Genomic DNA, 21011 nt, shown 5'->3' with positions numbered 1-21011 from the left:
CACAGGGGAGTCCTCGCCAGTGGTGATTTGGGATTGCCTAAAGGCAGTCATCCGGGGCAAATTAATTGCTATGGCTTCATACAAGAAAAAGGAGAAGCTTCGACAAGGCAATATTTTGAGAGGAAAACTAGGAACAGTGGAAGCGGCTCATAAAGCAACACCTTCTAAAGCCTTGTTACGGGAGCTGGGGGACCTCCGGTATCAGCTGCAACAGCTTGATGCTGCTGAGAGAGCCCATCAGTTAGATCTGGTGCGGCAAACCTATTATGAACATGGTAATAGGGCCGGGAAATTACTAGCCCATGCCCTGAAGTCTAGAACAGCACAATGTCAGATCACTAAGATTAAGACTCCAGGGGGGGAAGTGACGACGGTGGGGACGGACATTAGGGCACAATTTAATAATTTCTTTGCACATTTATATACTAGAGACCAGGATACCTCAGAGGACACTATCCAAGAATATTTAGATGGGACCTCGTTGCCGTGTTTAGAAGCATCCCTGACAGAGGGTATGGGCCAGGCAATTACTTCTGCAGAGGTGTTGGCAGCCATAGCAGAGCTGAAACCTGGCAAGGCACCTGGGTTGGATGGGTTCACTCCTCTTTTCTATAAAAAATACAAGGATGTGTTAGTAAGCCCTTTAGCGGCAATGTTTAATGCACTGGGGTCCGGAGAGCATATGCTACCATCGGCTAATGTGGCGGGTATAACGATTCTCCCTAAGCCCGGGAAGGATCCGCTGTTATGCAGCTCCTATAGACCTATATCCCTAATAAACATTGATTTAAAACTGTTAGCTAAAATTTTGGCCACTCGCTTAAAGTTTGTTATTCCTTTATTGGTACACGATGATCAGGCGGGCTTTATGCCTGGTAGGATGGCGGGTGATAATATCCGCAAAGTGGTCAATATAATACATAGTGCTAAACAGAGCTCTACTCCCTCGGTATTATTTGGGATTGATGCTGAGAAGGCCTTTGACCGGGTTCATTGGCCTTTCCTGTTTCAGGTGCTGCGTAGGGTGGGGCTGGGAGGGGGTTTTCTCAAGTGGATACAAGAATTGTATAGATCTCCGGCTGCCTGTATAAAAATTAATGGGGGTTATTCTGCGAATTTTGAGGTGCAGCGGGGGACCCGTCAAGGCTGCCCGCTCTCGCCCCTGTTATTCGCATTAAGTTTAGAACCATTGGCCTCTAGAATTCGGGCTGCGGAGGAGGTTCAGGGGATCACAATTGGGGAAGATAGTTACAAGCTTGCGCTTTATGCTGATGATGTGCTATTTACTCTGGCGGACCCAGCCCGTTCTTTAGCGGGCCTCTTACCTATTTTAGAGGCATATGGTAAGGTTTCCGGGTTTAAGGTTAATAAAGATAAGTCAGAGATTCTGCCCATTGTTTTGGCACCATCTTTGCTCGCTCAACTCAAAGCTCAGTTCCCCTTTGTTTGGGCCTCTAGATCAGTGAAATACTTAGGGGTTTTTCTTGGGCCAGAGTACAAGGAGTTGTACCAATTAAATTATGAGCCATTAATTAAAAAGCTGGGAATGGATCTGCAAACTTGGGATAGACTCACGCTCACATGGATGGGTAGAGTCGCCGCTCTTAAGATGACCTTTTTGCCCCGGATTGCATATCTGTTTCAAACTTTGCCATGTTTGGTACCAGCTATTGTATTGAAAAAACTGCAGGTCAAGATTTTCTCATTTATTTGGAAACGACGACCGCCGAGAGTAGCTCGTGCGGTGTTGTTCCAACACAGGCGTGACGGGGGAGTGGGGGTCCCTAATCTCCCCAAATATTATATTGCCTCCCAACTTCGCGCAATGGTGGATTTCCACAATCATAAGGATGTCAAGCAGTGGGTCCGCTTAGAACGCTATTTGCTAAGGGGTGCTAGTCCCGAGGATCGGTTTTGGGGGCTGGAGTCCATTCCTCCTGATTTGGATCTTAAATCCCCGTGTACTTTTGTTACACTGCTGTTATGGCGGAGATGGAGGGCACAGCTTATTGGGAATCGGACATTTTGTCATTCCACTACCATACGAGGTTGTCAGACTTTAATAGGTGGATGGGCGGAGAGGACCTTTCAAATTTGGAGGAGTAAGGGCTTAACGACGTTGGGGCAATTGTGGTTTGATCAGGGGGTTCGGTCTTGGGAAGAGATTCAGACCATGTTTCACATAGGGGCTGATCAGTACTTTGCTTACTTACAAGTGAGTCATTTCCTACTTTCCAAGCAGGTACGTCCAGATATGCTAAAAGGGAAAACGCTACTGGAGGGCTATTGTACATATGCACATTTGACTAGGGGAGTGATCTCTAAGTTGTATTCCTTATTAAATGGAGCGCTCATGAGCAAGCCGAGTCATATAAAAGCTTGGGAAAAAGACTTGGGGGGAGCACTGTCGGACGTTGAGTGGGAAACATGCTTTTCCGCAGTGGGGCGGTCCTCCACGGCGGCTTCTATGGTGGAAAATGGTTATAAGATGTTATTTCGTTGGTATATAACTCCCTACAAGCTGCACAAGATGGGGCTCCGTAAGGATTCTTTGTGCTGGAGGAACTGTGGCTTAGAGGGAGATTTTTATCATATGTGGTGGTCCTGCCCGATGATACGGTCTTTATGGGAACAAGTGGAACAATGGTTTGGGGGTTTGGTGGGCTTGCCAGTCTCTTTACACCCGAAGGAAGTATTGTTACATATTCCCGTATCTCAAGACCAGCATGCGCATAGCCAATTGCTACGAGCGGTGGCGCATGCGGTGAGAGGGGAAATTGATCTGAGATGGAAGGATCCTAGTGCACCCACTCTGTCCGACATGTTGCGGAGATTGAAATGGATTTACTATATGGAATATTTGACGGCTATTCGAAGAGACAATTTGGCTAAGTTGGGTAAAATATGGCACTTATATACGCAGTGGTCTGATTCTGCCTCACACGGCTCCAAGAGCGCATGCTAGGGGGGCGGGGAGAGGGGGAGGGATAGGGGAGGAGGGGGGTAGGGCCTTTAATATTGTTTCTCACTTTGGTTTAAAGATTATGCATTTGTTATGCTTTATTATACTCTGTTGCTGTTATTATTTTTGGGTATATGGGGGAGGGGAGAGAAATGGTGGAAACCAATGGCGGATATGCAAGATATTCGTGATTCAGCTTATCAGTTCATCGCAGTGTTGGTTGATGGTTTTATATACAATGGTTTAGTTTGTCTCTGTATTAGACTGCATTGCTTGTTGTTCTTTACGAAGTGTGCATTGGTTTTCCTGTCAATAAACATACAATTACAAAAAAAAAAAGAAGAAGTGAGCAGGGGAGTACTGAGCTACAAGACATCCGAGAGGAAGAGAAATACACAAGACAGCAAGGTGACTGCAAGAAACAGACCGTTGAGTGCCGCTGCAAGGTTTGGAAATGCCGGCATGCCTGTGCGTTTTGAACCGAGCTCTCTTGCTTTGCCCTCCCCTCTCCTCTCCTCCCACCCCACGCCTCAAGGCCGTTGACCTCTCACCTGTCAGCATGATCACATAGACGAGATACATCCAATCCAACGGGAGGGGCTCCAAGAAGTTGAACAATGGGAAGCGACACACCTGCAGCCCATCCAGGAACTTATAGTCCAAGTAACTCAGGCCCCGCTCCTGGGGAATGTCCATGGCCATCAACAAACCTGGGAGGGACAAGAGGCACAGGAAAGAGAAACGCTGTACTGAGGAGGAGGAGGAGGCCCAAAAGCACCTTCTGCCGAAGATGCCTCAGTCTCATCAGAGAGAGACCATCTCAACATTAGCCTTATAACAGGGGAAGGTTTCTTTACTGTCTTCTCTCTCTCCTTATTCCTCATCAAGGTCTCTTCATGGAATCAACATGGGCAGCCTTGCCACCTATTCCTCACTTGTTAACTCTCTTCTTATGCTTCCCTATCTGGCTCTCATCAGTGAGGTATCGCATACAGCCCCTATCTTACTTACTGGCTCTCATCAGGGAGAAGTCATGACATCTGTCTCTTTAAATCTTCTAATTACACAAAGCCATTCCCTGCTACCTCCTATCAGGCGCTCATCAGGGAGCCTTTAGGCACAGTCCTCCAATAAGAGCTGACTCAGAGGGTCTGCTTTATGGATACACATGGCTGAGAGTAAACAATAGCTACTAGGGTTATCTGAGAGGAAAACTGATCAGGGCCTGATTTATGAAGTCTATTGGGGAAATGCATGCAATAAATCCAGGTCCACCAGCATCTATAGTCAAAAGCACAACCAAAAAAGGACATTTTTAATAAGGATTTCCCAAGGTAAACTGTCCTGCCACCCTCCATCCGGCTAAGAGTACATGCAAGCTTCTACTGCATGCATGCTATTAGCTGGGTGAAAGACAGATGCTCCTGGGGAGTGGAGGGAGGAGGAGGAAGGAAGAGATGGGGGTTTTAGCTCAGAAGAAGAAAACAGGACGCATGTTGTATGATTTTCAAAGCACATGCACCCAGTTTTATCCTCCCCGCCACCCGCACAAACAGCAGGTGCGAAGCCTGAGGACACTTTTAACATGCGGATGTCACACGAGCTCAGTTTCACAGATAAAGAACTATCCAGGCAGTTTCTCTATGAAAATTACCCACAAAACACACACAGTAAAAAAGTACACACATACTCTGTAACCACACATGCTGCTCAAATCTGGCCCCCAAAAAACCCAAACAGGTTTTGGAAAATAAAAAAATACCAGGGTCACGATCAGCACCTCCTATTGAGATAATGGAGTAATGCAATGAATAAATGCAACCCGCGCCCAGGAGCAACTCCCGCCTCTGCCCCCTCCGCAGTCAGACTTCCAAAGCAGCTCTGCACCTCTTGCACCCATGTCCAGACTAAATAACAAGCACAGTCCTGCACCGTCATGGTGACATTACAAGCCTTGCCGAGAGAGTTCCACCAGCCGCATGCTCTGCCCTTCAGGAGACATTATTATTATTATTATGATTAATAACTTCTATAGCAGGTTTATGCAGAGATATATGAGAGACAGTCTATGCTCCTTGGAGCTTAAAATCCAATCAAGACAGACAAACAAGACGTGCAAATACAGCAATAAAATAAAAACAAGAGGCTTTAACAGACAAGCCTTGGTTTGGCCTGCAGCAGCCGTGGCGATCACAAGGGCTCTTTGTGTAAAGCAGGAGGTCGCCTGCCCTGCCACGCAGCTGCAGCCATCGGCCACACAACCACGCACACAAGGGGCGGCCAAGGTAAAAGGTTTACAAATATGTGGAGAAACTCAAACAGGGAGTTGTTTGGTAGCTACAGCTTTCAGTGTCGCAATCAAGAGCACCGGCAACAGAACAGAACATTCTGCTCCTTTCAGAAAGAAAGGGAGAGCGCGTTTTTCCCACAGTTTCTGCCTCCGGCGGAGCTGGGAAGGCACAGAAGGCTTCAGCAAAATGCCGAGCGTGACAACAAACAGCAGGAGAAGTCCCCAACTTCATTCAGGAGATCAGTTTCAGCTTTATAAACCCCGGGCCGAACTCTTTAAAGGAAAACTAAAATTATTACTGCGATAAAAGAAAACTGCTTCACAAGCGCTATAAACAGGGCTGGCCCAAGAGCACAGGGGCAGTGCTGGGCACAACCATGGGCAAGACCCAGGTTTGAGTCAATGGGGCCAGCTGGGGGTGCTGCGGAGGCATCGCTCATAACCTCTGGGGAATAAGAATCCGATTTGGTGATGGCTCTCCACAGGTAAAAAAAAAACCCGCATTTTAGCCACAGAAACACCCTCTTACAAAACTGCCTGCCTGATAATGAAGATTTACTTACACAGAAACATAGAAATGACGGCAGAAGAAGACCAAACGGCCCATCCAGTCTGCCCAGCAAGCTACGCACTTTATCCATTTTTTTCCCCTTTTTCTCTCTCCCACCTGTTACTATTGGCTTCCAGTACCCTCCAGCCCTGATTCCCCTCCACCCCACCTCCAATTTAGAGAGCAGCTTTGAATCTGCATCCAAGTGACATCCAACTCAATTAGGGGTAGCAACAGCTGTAACAAGCAGGCCACACCCTTGCCCCATACTCTTACCCACCCCTGTTTTTATTTTTTTGTTTGTTTTTTTTATTTTATTTTTGGAGATAGCAGCCCTCCATCCTTCCGCTCCGTGAAGGTGGAACATTAACTACTGGCCACTGGCATCCCGCTCCGTGAATGCCTCTGTGGCTACTGCCGCTCCGTGCAGTGTTTGAATGCCTCTGTGGCAACTGCCGCTCCGTGCAGTGTTTGAATGCCTCTGTGGCTACTGCCGCTCCGTGCAGTGTTTGAATGCCTCTGTGGCTACTGCCGCTCCGTGCAGTGTTTGAATGCCTCTGTGGCAACTGCCACTCCGTGCAGTGTTTGAATGCCTCTGTGGCTACTGCCGCTCCGTGCAGTGTTTGAATGCCTCTGTGGCAACTGCCACTCCGTGCAGTGTTTGAATGCCTCTGTGGCTACTGCCGCTCCGTGCAGTGTTTGAATGCCTCTGTGGCAACTGCCGCTCCGTGCAGTGTTTTGCTGCCTCCACTTTATTCGCGCCCTCTAGACTTGATGGATCCACAGTGTTTATCCCACGCCCACATACTTCTTATGTGCATGCTGCCTGTTCATGTTTAAGTTTACCTGGACTGAGCAAAGATGAGCCCAGGGGCGGAGGGGGTGAGGGTTTTGAACTCACAAACACATTTTGGCATTTTCAAAAGCGCACACATAAAATTATCCCAAAATGTGTCCATGCACACAACAGCAGGTGTAACTGCATGCGGATAGATTTGGTGGGATAATTTTCAACTTGTGTGCACAAGTCTGCTTTGAAGACTGCTGTAACCTACGCACGGCTTTACTGCCTAATTGAGGAAGGCAGTTATAAAAATGACCCCATAACTGCCTAGCACATTTACTGGGCTTTGGATGGAGAAAGTCCGTGCCCGCTGGCCAAGGCCCATCAGGGTAGTAGATGGGATTATAAAATAGAGGGAAAACCCTAGGCAGCTGCGAACAAAGGACGGATGAAATTAAGCTGGAAGCACAAAGAAGCAGAAAGACGGCCAGATCAGATGAAACAAATCCAAGCACAGTCACAACTGACAAGGAACTAGTCAGTCAAAAAATCTGGGCACCCATCTTAGGAGCCAAGGTAATAAAACGTGAATGCAAAGGTGCATTAAATTTTAGCACACATTTTCTCTATCCGTGCACTGAATAAATGAGTTATCTCCCAATGTAGTGAGCTAATGGTACACAAATACATCAGGAGCTAAAAAATGTGGAACACCACAAAAATGTGCACACACGCGAGTAGAAATGTGTGCTCAGCCTTATTCCATCAGCCTCAATGTGAGTGGTGCTCATAAAACTGATAAAACACACTACACAGTTCTCAGCTGCATTGGGCCAGTGAGTGGATGGGGTAGGCGTGTCCAGGAGGAGAGTTCCTTCGGCAGGGGGTCCCAAACTCTGGTATCTCACACGTTTGGGGTTTGGTTTTTTTTTTTTGGAGGTTTGGGCTCTTGAATCAGAGATGGTATAAAGTTAAACTAACTAGACCCAGAAAGATGAAATCTGTTCTTACCTGAATTTCCCTTCCTTGAATCCAGCCAGATCAGTCCAGATGTCTGGATTGAAGCCATCCCTCCTATCTGTTGAGCTTTTTTTCTACCATCTGAGAAGAAAGTGACGGCTTCAACTCAGAAATTATCCAGCTAAATGAATGTTGGGCACTCAGCTGGCTAGAATACAGCCAGCTATCCCCTAGATTCATCAAAAAGTGTTAACACCCGCGATAACAAAAAGGGGCGTGGTTATGGAAATTTTTTAATTACTGCACCACGCAGTAACTTACCGCTTCCCGAGGAAGGAGAGAGAGAGAGAGAGAGAGACTCTATAACAGGGTACCATCAAACCAGGGTGAGAGAATATAGTACAAAATTTTATCTTTGTGGGACTTTCCTCACTCCAAATGATGTCAAATCTTCACCAAGGTGTACTGTGCTGTTCATACATCTCACTCTGCATGCGAAACTGGTCCCTAAACCACCACCAACACCTCACCTCGACCTATTAGATGGCCCTCCTATACAGATATAAATAGGGGCACACAGTGAGGCCCTCCCCAGAGAGTGTCTCTCTCTCTCTCTCCCCTCAAGCCCTATCGCGGATTGCGTTATGGCCATTTCGGGCATATCTCACAGCCTAGCGCCAGGAAAAAAGGTGTATTTCCAGCGTTAAAATCTTGCAATATTGCCCCTCATTTAACTAAATCCCGCCCAAACTCCTCCGTGATCCCGCCCCTCCAAAAATGTTGCATTTGTGCTGTGCGTTATGAATAATAGCGCAGCGTTAATGCATTATCGTGTGCATTAATGCCAAAACGCATTTTGATGAATGACCCAGTAAGATAGGGACGTTTCGGGGATGTAACTAGGAGGAGTTGAGTTAGCCGGCTAACTCAGATATTCAAAGTTAGCCAGTTAACTTAGCCAGCTAAGTCTGGTTAGGCCTAAGAACTGTCCTAATGTTAAGCTGGATAAAGTTAGCAACTTTATTCAGCAGTGCAGCTGCACTATTGAACATAACTTCAGAGTTAGTCAGATAAGTTTATCCACTTAGGCCTGGATTCACTAACGCTGCAAGACATAGTGAAACCCGGCACTGATGTGGGGCGAGGCGGGGGGGGCAGTCCTGCGCTAGCCGGCAGCGATCGCACCTCCACGGTGCGATCGCTGCCGGTGTTGTGCCGAATACCACCACCATAAAAGGTGTAGTTATTTGGCGCGAAATGGAAGCTTACCATTTCGCTGTCCGCGCTGTGCTCGCAGAGTCGGCCCCGGTGCCGCCCCAACTCCTCCTCTTCCGGGGCTGACTCCGCCCCTTGTTGCTTTCACGCGCGTGCGAAAAGCCAGCGCAAGCGGGCGATAGCTTTAGAAAATAACCCCCTTAACTTGCTCTCCAGACAGCTACTAAATATGGCCCTCTAGGGCCCTACATTTAAGCAGCAGGATGAGAACCAAGGAAGCCAGGGTTGAAATCCCACTTCTCTCACAGATGCTCACTGTGACTTTGGGCAAGTCACTTTACAGTGCCTCAGGCACCAATTAAGGACTTAATTTTCAAAATGTTTCTGCATGAAAAACTGGTAAATGTGCGTGTAAGTAGCGTGTACACGTTTATATGCTATTTTGGAAACGTGTGTTAAATGTTAACAGGGGGCATAAAAGAGGGCGGTTTAGGTGGCATTCCAGGACGGAGTTCAGAGGTACGTGCATAAGCTGAGATTTTGTAAGCGGTGTTTGTGCACACACTACCGAATTTGTCCAGATGCTTTTACACCTGCTAATTAACAACAAATAGGGAAATGCAGCAAATTTCAATGAGTCCCAAAACAACTTCAGCGTTGTGAATAAATTTAACTCTTTATTGGCGGCAACTCCATTGCTTCAAAAAGGCACATTTTTTAGGCAAGGTCCCATCCAGGCTCCCTAGTAGCTGGAGAATAAACATGAAGAACTGGGATAATCTATGGTAACTTTTGCTGAGACATTTTTGCATAGTGATTAACCTGCACAGAGGATCATTTACAACCAGCCATCGGTGCATTCAAAGGGTTTAGCTACCTTGAAGCAATGGAGTTGCCGCCAATAAAGAGTTAAATTTATTCACAACGCTGAAGTGGTTTTGGACTCATTGAAATTTGCTGCATTTCCCTATTTGTTGTTACTGTATATTTGAAGTGCAGTACCTTGCTCCATTTTTTGTTTTGTGGATTACACCTGCTAATTAAAGTCATGGCACTTGCCTTTTGTCTGCAGCTTTTGAGAGGGAGGTCAGGTCAGGGTAAAGTAGTGACTGCAAGTACACACACAAATGTTTTCAGCCCCAGAGTAGGCACATTTTTTATAAAATACATGCCTCTGGGTTCAACTCAGGGTTATTACAGGCACATTCTAATTATTAAGTATATAAAATATATGAGCATAATTTTATAAAAATGGGTAGAGAAGTTATGCGTTTCCCTGCATTACAAATATACTGAAACATACATATATACTTTCAGGGCAGAAATATGCTATATTTTATTGGGGATGCACATTCGTTCGTCCTTTCGTTTCAGCAGAGTGCACGTATCTCGTGAATGGAAGGAAGGCGCACAAAACTGCTGGTATGCACGCACGAAGGCAGCAAAAAATATAAAAATGATTAAAACAGTATTGAAATAAAACAGAATAATAATATATATAAAAATATATGTAACAATAATACATAAAAAATCATTTAATAAAAATTTGAAACATAAGAATATATATGGTATCTTTTGAATTTTTATTAAAAGAATAATTCTGTTACTTTTTTTATAATAATTTTATTTTTTTTATTATTATTACCTGTTTTATTTAAGTACTGGTTTTTTTAATTTTTTATGATACTTGTTAGATTCTATACCGCCCCAATTTGTTCGATGGAAGCATAGAACATCCTTCCGAGTTGGGTGAAGGCTAAAACAGCAACAGAATTTAAGGAGGCATAGGATAAGCAGAGAAGATCTTTAGTTGCTAAAAGTGAAGAGACAGTAGAAAGCATGACCTAGCAGTACTTGCCCGATTCAATAATTATTGCTGGGCCTGCCAGAATGTATGGCAAAGTGGTTAGTATCCAAAGACAGCAGAAGTGATTGTCTCCTCAGCACGAGGTTCTTATCAATCCATGCCGTTTTGGCTGAAAGTGGTTAATATGAAATGTTAAAAGTCCTTGCAGAGACCCAGGCTGAGTCTGGCTGGCTGCAACAGCAGAATAGACTAGCAGCTAGGTTTGTCTGGCAGGCTGCAAGCTCTGTAATAACAAAGTCCCAGGGGAAATCCAGGCACTCACAAAGCCGGGTTTGTCTGGCAGTTCTTCATTCCCATCCAGGCTCCCTAGTGGCTGGAGAATAAACATGAAGAACCGGGATAATCTATGGTAACTTTTGCTGAAACATTTTTGCATAGTGATTAACCTGCACAGAGGATCGTTTACAACCAGCCATCGGTGCATTCAAAGGGTTTAGTTACCTGGCAACCCCCAATATATATATATATATATATATATATATATATATATATATGCCCAAACATGACACGTGAAGACGGTACAGCAATCCTTCCCTCCCTCCCATCTGCACCCGCCTCCCCCATCCCCTCCGATATTCTGAAGCAGCCCAGCAAAAGCCCGGGTGGCGGGTCGTGAGCGTGGGAGACCGGGGCCATCGCACACAGATGGAAGCCAGGAGGAGAGGCAGGGGCACTACAGGGCCGGGGAATGCGTCGGCCCCTAAGTAATGCAGTCAATTCTTTCACTTCCCACAATGCTCACAGTTATTAGCTGGAAAAAAAAAATTTAAATAAAGCCAACATCCCTTCAGAAATCATTTTTGAGGGGGGCGATTTAAATTGGGCAAACGGTGCCCTTTGCATGGCTTTCCAGCCTGCAGTTATAGCCTCTCTTCTGTACTACACTTTTAAGAAGCCTCCAATTCGCAATTATTCATCTGATCGGAAAGAGGCTGCATGGCTCTTCCCCCTTCCGTTCAGCTCTCACCAGGGAGCGCATCGTGCCAAGCCTCTCTCTCCCTCCCTGCCCTCTCCAAGGCCTCGACCTGCCGCATCCTCCCACAGCGGCTCCTGTATACAGTTCCAGCGCTGGATGGGAGAACAAGGAGCTAGGACCATTGCGGCTCTTAGACCCAGGCACCCAAAATTTGGGGCCTAGAGAAAATGTTACAGTGAGCCTGGAAAGAAGGGAGAGGGAGAAAATGTATCGGAGGGGAGCGGGGAACAATGACAAAATGGCAAAAACGTGCTGAAAATCAAAATGACGGAAAGAAAACTACAAACGTTGGCAAAATAAGCAAAGAATTCAAACCCAGCTCCTACTTTTTTTTTTTTTTTTTTTTTAAACCCGTGCCCAAATTTTCGGAAAAACCTTCTCTCTCAGACTCTAGTAAGTTTTCCAAGAAACCCGTTGGGTATCTACGTGGAGCCCAAATGCTGAATGCAGACATCGACAACAGCAGAGTGCCCGGTGGCATTGTGCTGCAACCTGATACAAACACCCAATTTTCAGTGTTAGACATTTAAGTCACCCACCCCTTACTATTCCGCCACCTCCCTCCCCCCCCCCCGTTTTCCAGACGGAATTTTAGATGCTCAACATGACTTTGAAATGTGCTCTGTCCTTATGCACTTAAATGTGCACGCGGGTATACCGCTGACACCCTTCCAGGGCCTGCAAGTGCCACCTCAGCGGCACTTTTCAGTCCCCAGCTGCACACAGAGGGGCAGGAGCACATTATCGAGCACTCAACAGCACCAACGAGGAGGTCACCAGGTTGTTGCTCCTCTGAAGCACAGGATTACGAAACAATCAAACAAAAAAAAACAAACCAGCTGGTTACTGGTTTCCATCTCCCTCCTCACAGAACCACAAAATGACAGGTTCTGAGCAGGGGCAAGGACACAGCGTCAGTCACGGGAACCACTGCAATCATTACCCTGGAATCTCTCTCTCATCAGCCCAGGGTGGGGCTCCCCATACGCCGGGGGATGCAGCGTGAAGGAAAAAACAAAAATGTACAGCTACATTACTGTCCACAGACAATTTCTCTCAACTGTACCCTTTCCCCATAAGTTGTAGCCTAAAGTCTTCTCCCATTGCTCTTGTTTTTCAGACGCCTCCAGTCCATGCTTACCGAAGAGGAACCGAAAGACGCCTAGGGATGCCGGGTCTGTGGGCCTGTTCAGCAGGCAGACGAAACGGCGCCAGCTGGAAAAGTCAGACACCTCAAACCCAAAAACCCTCTTCATCCAGCTGCACACTGTCTTTCTGGACTTGAGAACCTCCTCCTTGGTCCTGTCGGCATCTTTGCCTCTCCTTCGCCGAACAGAGGGGGACTCTGCCGGCCATGCCGCTGTAAAACATAAAAAATACAGAAATAACGTCAGTCGGGTCAACAACGAATAACAAGACCCTGAGGTTTTCATTCAAGTCAGTCAGTATCACAGCTCCCCGATTATTATCTCATACTTAAGGCTTCCAAGTGCTTATACATTGTAAAAGTAGATATTTATTTGAATTTAAATGTAACACAAGCACATACTTGATTTAGAAAGCAAAACTATGTTCCAATTCAGAAAAAGAGAGGAAAACTGGAAGAAAAAAAGAAACTTTATTTCCAAAACTTTAATTCCACTGATCCTCCGGCCTCAGCGGATTACGACATACATATTGATAACATAATCCACAAACATAACTACAAAATTACTGTACACTTTACATAAAAACGACAACCCAGGAGAAGGAAAAGGAAAAAAGAAACAAAAGCCCAGGTGAGACTAGGCTGGACTATCTCCGAAAGCTTAAGGTGAATAGAGACGGCTCGAGGAGCTTGCTAAAGTCCACCCGATCGGATTCAGACCTTAGCTCCTCGGGAAGACGATTCCATAAATTGGGGCCTGCTAGGCAGAAAATTTGTTTTCTAGATTCTGTAAGTCGCACCTGACTTAAAGATGGAGCCTCCGCTAGGTACTGTGAGGCAGAGCAAAGGCATCGAGCCGGCCGATATTTCTGAATGGTCGTAGTCAAGCAAAACGGAGCTCGCTCACGAAGGGCCTTGAATATCCACGTCCGGGTTTTAAACTTCACAGGCTCTGTCTGCGCCTGGAGAGACGTCATCGGGAGCCACTGATGCCCTCTGTAAGACTCTGTGGCCTGCGGCAGGCCACCACCGGCACTCATCGCGGGTGCACCGTTTGTGAACACCTGAGGCCTTTGGCTCCTTTGAACTAAGCTCCTGTGTCTCACCCTTCTTTTCTTCACGTGGGGTAGTGGGAAAGGATCTCTTTCTAATTCTCAGCCTGCTATTATTGTAAGATGGGGGGAGAGAAGCAGAATTCCAGCTTATGATCAGAGCCCCCTAGGGCTGGTAACTCAAAGGTTTTTGGAATTTGGGAGAGGGGAAGCCTGATTGGGTACAGGGAAGCGGTGAGTTACGTTAGGAAAGGAGGGAGGGGGATATATAAAAGAGTACAGGGAGGTTTGTTGGCGCAATTTTACTGAAACATGTTGTGAGGGGGCAGTTTCCCAAAAAATTGTTACCTTAGCGTTTGCGGGTGCCGCACATTTTTTTCTCCCTCCCTCTCATTCTGATGTTGTTTGTGGAAAATTCATGTCAAGTGGAGCATCGTTAATGATAAGGTCCTGACCTGCTCCCCTTGCGCCTTCCAATACCAGGGCTGGGTGGCACCACAAGAGAAGGGCTTGGCTCAGGAAGGATGCAGGAATCCCAGTTTCCTGCGCAATAGCACAGAGCACGACTCACCGGGCTTCCTGATGGACACAAAAAAAAGAGAGAGCTCCGTAGAGAAAAGGCCCTGCAGTGGCAGGTGCAGGATCCGGGGCAGCAAACGTACAGCCATGAGTACTTCCGCCGATGCCACCTGAGGATCCAGCCGGTAGGGTTGTGGGGTGAGGAGGTTTACCATGCAATGTTGATGTAAGCAGCTTATAGCGCATGGACAACACTGAAGAAAACAAAATTGTTCGGTAAGCCGGGCATCGAACTGGAAAAGACAATCAGTGTGGCGCTGCCAAAGCACCACGCACGGATACTGGAGATGTTCGCCAGGGCACAGGAGTGTCAAAGAAGTGACAGGAGGACGGGGGACAACTGCTATCATAGAGGCGGCTTCAGACCCAATTTAAAATGTGGATGTGCTCACCAAGACGAAGAAGTGACTTTTAAATTGCAAATAAAAAAGCGAATCCATGATGTGCTGAAGTGCAGCCCTTCCTCCGTGCCATCTGATCCAACACCAGCAGCTTTCTTTAAACTGCAAATTGCTTCCTGAGTAAAATTATGCAACCAAGAAACAGACTCCCATACATCAAGGATGCTGGAACACGCAGGGCGGAAAAGAAATGGAAAATATATTTTCCACTAAGCCAAAGAAACCTGGGTCTGTTGGGCGAACAGACTGAGTTATGAGAAAGGTACTGGGAAAATGCAGTCAGTTCACAAAGTGTAGCATTAAACGATGAAAGGTAACCGCTTAACCATATTGTAATCGGTTCCTTTACTTAATAACTAAAAAATAAGGGGTAGATTTTAAAAATCTGCGCGATCGCGTACTTTTGTTTGCGCACCAGGCGCGAACAAAAGTACGCTGGATTTTATAAGATACGCGCGTAGCCGCGCGTATCTTATAAAATCCGGGGTCGGCGCGTGCAAGGGGGTGCACATTTGTGCAACCTGCGCGCGCCGAGCCCAGCGCGCGCTGCCTGTTCCCTCCGAGGCCGCTCCGATTTTGGAGCGGCCTCGGAGGGAACTTTCCTTTGCCCTCCCCCCCACCTTCCCCCCCCTTCCCCTACCTAACCCACCCCCCCGGCCCTATCTAAACCCCCCCCCCTTACCTTTGTTGCTCGATTTATGCCTGCTAAAAGCAGACGTAAATCTGCGCGCGCCAGCGGGCTGCTGGCGGGCCATCACCCAACCCGGGGGCTGGTCTGGAGGTCTCGACCACGCCCCCGGGCCCGCCCCCGAAACGCCGCGGCATTTCGGGAACACCCCCGACATGCCCCCGACACGCCCCTTTTACGAAGCCCCTGGACTTGCGCTCGTCCCGGGGCTCTGCGCGCGCCGGCGGCCTATGCAAAATAGGCGCGCAAGGGCCCTGCGCGCGTAAATCCGGCCGGATTTACGCGCGCAGGGCATTTAAAATCCGCCCCTAAATGTATTACCTGTCTTGCTACCTAAGGGGCAGATGTGATGGGAATTTTTTCTCTTTTGTTGTCTATGGAGAAAATACTTAGCACAAATGACCTTCAATGCATTAGCCAACTGTCAGGCCGATACAGTACAGTGCGCTCCGGCGGAGCACACTGTTAATCCGCGGTTGGACGCGCGTTTGACGGCTAGCTTTACCCCTTATTCAGTAAGAGGTAATAGCGTGTCGAAAACGCAGATCCAACCCCCCCGAAACTAATAGCAAATGCATGTTGATGGCCCTATTAGTTATTCCCGCGCGATACAGAAAGTAAAATGTGCAGCCAAGCCGCACATTTTACTTTAAGAAATTAGCGCCTATCCAAAGGTAGGTGTTAATTTCTGCCGGTGCCGGGGAAGTGCACAGAAAAACAGTAAAAACTGCTTTTCTGTACACCCTCAGACTTAATATCATAGCGATATTAAGTCAGAGGTCCCAAAGTAAAAAATAATTTAAAATAAAAAAATTTAAAAATTTAAAATCAGCCTGCGGCTCGTGGGTCAAAAACCGGATGCTCAATTTTGCTGGCGTCTGGTTTCCGAACCCGTGGTTGTCAGCGGGTTCGCGAACTGACGCCGGCAAAATTGAGCGTCAGCTGTCAAACCCGCTGACAGCCGCTGCTCCTGTCAAAAAGGAGGCACTAGGGACGCGCTAGTGTCCCAGCGCCTCCTTTCACCGCGTACCCTAATTAGCATATTTTTATTTACTGGATCACGAGCACAGGACACTGGCCTGTGCGCGCGCCGGCTCTCCCGCATTCCTTTCTGTATCGGCCTGTTAGTCTTGCCAGTTACTTTTAAGGGAGGGGGAAAGACTTCAGAATGTATCTACTTTCCTACAGCAGCACCACAATCAAAAACAAAGATTGCTTTCATTTGATGGTGGTTTAAAAACAGTTTACGTGGCTCGGGGATTCTGTGGCTGGTGGAAGCCTGAATGAGCTGGCACTGCTGGCTGCAGAGATGCAAAGGGAAAACTACAGTGCGTGTCAGTTACTTTTTACATGTTTGCTCACTACAGTTGCTAGTGACCCTATTTTTTAAAGTTATTTTGCTTGAAAACTGGGGGTTTTTTGCTTCAGTTTGTATTAGATTCAGATGTACTAGGCCAGCTTTCAGAACTCATTTATCTGGGTAAAGTGAATATCCTAAAATTTCCCGTCCTTTTCCCTGGTAAAAGTATTGCACTGGGATCAACGGCACACCTGATTTTACCTGGGGGGGGGGGGGGGAAGTAAGTGGACTCAGAGACTGGGTCAGGTTAGGGGAGGGAAGACAAAGCAATATTTTGCATTTTTAAAACTATGCCCAATGCCCACGGAAAAGGCAGGTACAAATCTCTAGGGATACTTTTTCCCTGAGCAGTTCTCTGAGGGAAAGCACATTCTTACCTTCCCTTTGGAGAACCGGTGCACAAGCCTCTGGTAAAAGTACCTGGAGATTTTGCAACTGTGCGGCCAGTGCTGAAGATTACCCCATGTAACTACAGAATAAATACTCCTGTCTTCTGCAAAGCTCGCTCATTCCCAAACGGTTTTCTGACTGAAGAGCAGGGATTATGTATATTTAAAAGTTGAAGACTTTTATGCAAAGAAAATACAGAAACGTTCAATTTTGAAATAAATGCACTGAATGAAATCGGTAGCCTTTTTTTTTTTTTTGGGCTATCCCAGAAATAAGCAGGTTTGAGGTAACAGTACGGAATGGCCATAATCTACAGAAGACATGGTTTCACTTGTGCCCCGTCATCAGGGCCCTGTTCTGAAAACAAAGCCCAAAGGGGAACAAAAGTATTATGCACTGGAGCAAATCTCTGCAGGATGCAGTTTTTAAAAACTTCTGCATGTTCCATATATCCACCCATCCCATAACTACCAAGTCAAAAAAATATTCTAGAATTCTTTACCAAATGAAGTAGAAATAAAAACATGGACTAGCTTAGCTGGATAAGTGTCCACCCCCTCGTACTTCTGTAAAGGTAACCAAAGGGGCGGCTGGTGAGGGAGCAGGGACAACACCTCACCCTTACTGGAGGCAGCCTGTGTCTTGGGAGCTCCTGGAGAGACGTCATCGAGAGCCGCTGATACCACGTTTTAAGACTCTGTGGCCTGCGGCAGGCCACCACCGGCACTCATCGCGGCTGCACCGTTAGTGAACATCCGAGGCGTTTGGCTCCTTTGAACTAAGTTCCTGTGCCTCACCCTTCTTTTCTTCACATGGGGTAGCGGGAAAGGATCTCCAAGGCATCTCCCCCTTCTAATTCTCAGCCTGCTATTATTATAAGATGGGGGGAGATAAGCAGAATTCCAGCTTATGATCAGAGCCCCTTAGGGTTAGTAACTCAATGGTTTGGGGATTTGGGAAAGGGGAAGCCTGATTGGGTACAGGGAAGCGGTGAGTTACATTAGGAAAGGAGGGAGGGGGATATATAAAAGAGTACAGGAAGGCTTTTTGGTGCAATTTTACTGAAACATTTTGGGGTAGATTTTCAAAGCAGCGTGCGCGACGTACATATGCGCGCGCTATCCGGCGAGTGCACATGTATGTCCGATTTTATAACTTGCGCGCGCATTTATTATAAAATCCAGAATCGGCGCACATAAGGGGGTGCATAATTGTGCACCTTGCGCGTGCCAAGCCGTGCTGCTTTCCTCCGTTCCCTTCCCCCTAACCACCCACCCCTTCCCCTAACCTTTCCCCCCCTACCCTACTCTAACCCCCCCCCAATATTGTTATCTTACCTTTTGTGCCTGGCCGCTGATCCTGCCCTCTCCCTGCCCTTGGACCGTCCCGGACCGCCCACGCCCTGCCCCCTCCCCTTTTTGCAAGCCCCCGGACTTACACGTGTCCTGGGGCTTTACGCGTGACGCCGTGCCTTTTTAAAATAGGCCCGGCGCGCGTAACCTTTTTAAAATCCGGCCCTTTGTGAGGGAGCAGTTTCCCAAAAAACTGTTACCTTAGCATTTGCAGGTGCCGTGCCTTTTTTTCTCCCTCTCTCCCTCCCATTCTGATGTTATTTGTGGAAAGTCATGTTGCCGTTGGCGGTTAACCCGAGCCAAAGTGAAGAATTGTTAATGATAAGATCCTGACCTGTGGGGGAACAGGGAAGTGCAGATGTAGCTGGGGGTAGGTGGGGGGGCTGCATACACGGTGCAGCTAATGCACAGTGAGGTCATTGTGCAGGCTGTGGGTTGTCCCTGCTGGCGAAGGGGGGAGAAGGAGGGGCAATTGATACTGGGGCGTGGTGGCAGCATACTCGGACAGGATGTTTGGGTAATGGGGGAAGGGGCTTGGGGGGAGAGTAAAATTGCATTACGCTATGGTTTGGGTTATATATGTTTGTAATAAACTGCAGCCTTATCAAATACCAATTTTGGTGGCAGTGTAATTATTGTGTGAGGAGGAGGGGAGAATGCCCGGTTTCCTGCATGCACATTACTGCTTTCATGATACCCCAAGATATTCAATAACTGGATGCAGTGCAGCTTGGCTTCAATTGCCAACGCTGGTGGGGGAGATTCTCTCTCCCTGAGCACCGATAATCCGTCTCCTCCCAGGCTTTTAGGGAGGCCCCAGGTACTGGAAGTAAGTCTACTACTCGAAGAGGTTCGTGATTCTGTTCCAGATGATGGGAGTAACGGGGCTCTAGTAGGGTAGATCCCAGTATTATTACTCCTACTCCTGTTTCTTCTATAAGACCCGTGTTCTCTTAATTTGATCAAGCCCACTGTGATAACCATGGACTCTTTATGGTCTGCTATTATGGGAATGGGAAGTTCACTATTAAAACGGATTCTATGTTACTTACGTAAGAAGGCTTGGAAAATCAAATTAAAATGTGTGATCAAAAGGTAAAGATTTTAGATGAGTGAATTTGTTGGATTCTCAATGTAAGGGAATCCAGCAATGTCAAAACTCTTTAGTTAAAGATATAGAGTGGTTTAACCATCAATTTGAATATTTTGAAAATTATTCAAGAAGAGTTTCTAAGTTTTAACAAACTGGGGGGTTATTTTTCAAAGCATTAGTGCGTGCGTTAGGGCCTTTTCGCATGCGATATAATTCAAATTAGCTGGAGGGGAGGAGTCGGCCGCAGCACCGCTGCCAGCAATAATGTGAGGAACATTATCGCCGGCAGTAGCACAGCGAATAGCACCACCTTTTACGGTGGCGGTATTGGTGCAAATGGTTGCAGCTGGCCGCACTACGGCCGGCGAAATTGCACCACTGCAAGACGAACAGCTGCGGCCTTTCGCAGGCCCGCCTCCCCCTTCGCCTTCCCCACCCCCTTTTTCACGGGATTCATCATTCTGCGAAGAATGAGGAATCCAGCCCTAGGTTTGATATCTCTTGACCTTTTAAGACAATTTTTCCAGAAAATACTTAAAATTCTGGAGGAATTACGATTATTTCTGGGGCATTCTAGCTCCTAGAAAAAGTAGATGCGCAAGGTAGAGATAATGTGGTATAGGGGAATCTGACAGATGATGTAGATTTAATAACTGGATAAGAACATGCCATAGTGGGTCAGACCAAGGGTCCATCAAGCCCAGCATCCTGTTTCCAACAGTGGCCAATCCAAGCCATAAGAACCTGGCAAGTACCCAAACACTAAGTCTATTCCATGTTACCGTTGCTAGTAATATCAGTGGCTATTTTCTAAGTCAACTTAATTAATAGCAGGTAATGGACTTCTCCTCCAAGAACTTATCCAATCCTTTTTTAAACACAGCTACACTAACTGCACTAACCACATCCTCTGGCAATAAATTTCAGAGTTTAATTGTGCGTTGAGTGAAAAAGAACTTTCTCCGATTTGTTTTAAATGTGCCACATGCTAACTTCATGGAGTTCCCTCTAGTCCTTCTATTATCTGAAAGAGTAAATAACTGGTTCCTGTGTAATATTGCCCCCTCATTTTCATAAATCCCGCCCAAACTCCTCCCTAATCCCACCCCTTCCCAAAATTTACATGTGCACCGTGCCATAATGCATTTTGATGAATGACCCTATAAGTTTGTACCTGAGGCAATGGAGTATGAAGTGACTTGCCCAAGGTCACAAGGAGCGGCAGTGGAATTTGAACCCTGGCTTCCCTGGTTCATAGCCCACTGCTTTAGCCAAAAGGCTATTTCTCCACTCTGGTTGCAGCCTCATGATGGCACGATACGATGCATTATGAAATTCTCCATTC

At 46.9% G+C, this 21011-nt stretch overlaps 1 protein-coding gene across 1 annotated transcript in view; it reads right to left on the bottom strand.

Moving 5' to 3' along the window:
* GGCX (gamma-glutamyl carboxylase) overlaps positions 1 to 21011 on the bottom strand; it is a 110571-nt gene that overhangs the window by 87375 nt on the left and 2185 nt on the right. The window contains exons 2-3 of the mRNA XM_029604279.1: positions 12746 to 12964; positions 3514 to 3672 (exon numbers count right to left, since the gene is read on the bottom strand). Coding sequence (XP_029460139.1) covers positions 3514 to 3672; positions 12746 to 12964 — 378 coding nt within the window. The remainder of the gene's footprint in view (positions 1 to 3513; positions 3673 to 12745; positions 12965 to 21011) is intronic.

Source organism: Rhinatrema bivittatum, chromosome 5, assembly GCF_901001135.1.
Source record: "Rhinatrema bivittatum chromosome 5, aRhiBiv1.1, whole genome shotgun sequence".
NCBI classification, from domain to species: Eukaryota; Metazoa; Chordata; class Amphibia; order Gymnophiona; family Rhinatrematidae; genus Rhinatrema; species Rhinatrema bivittatum.
Note: the sequence above shows the minus strand (reverse complement) of the source record. Positions and strands in the feature narration are given on the sequence as shown.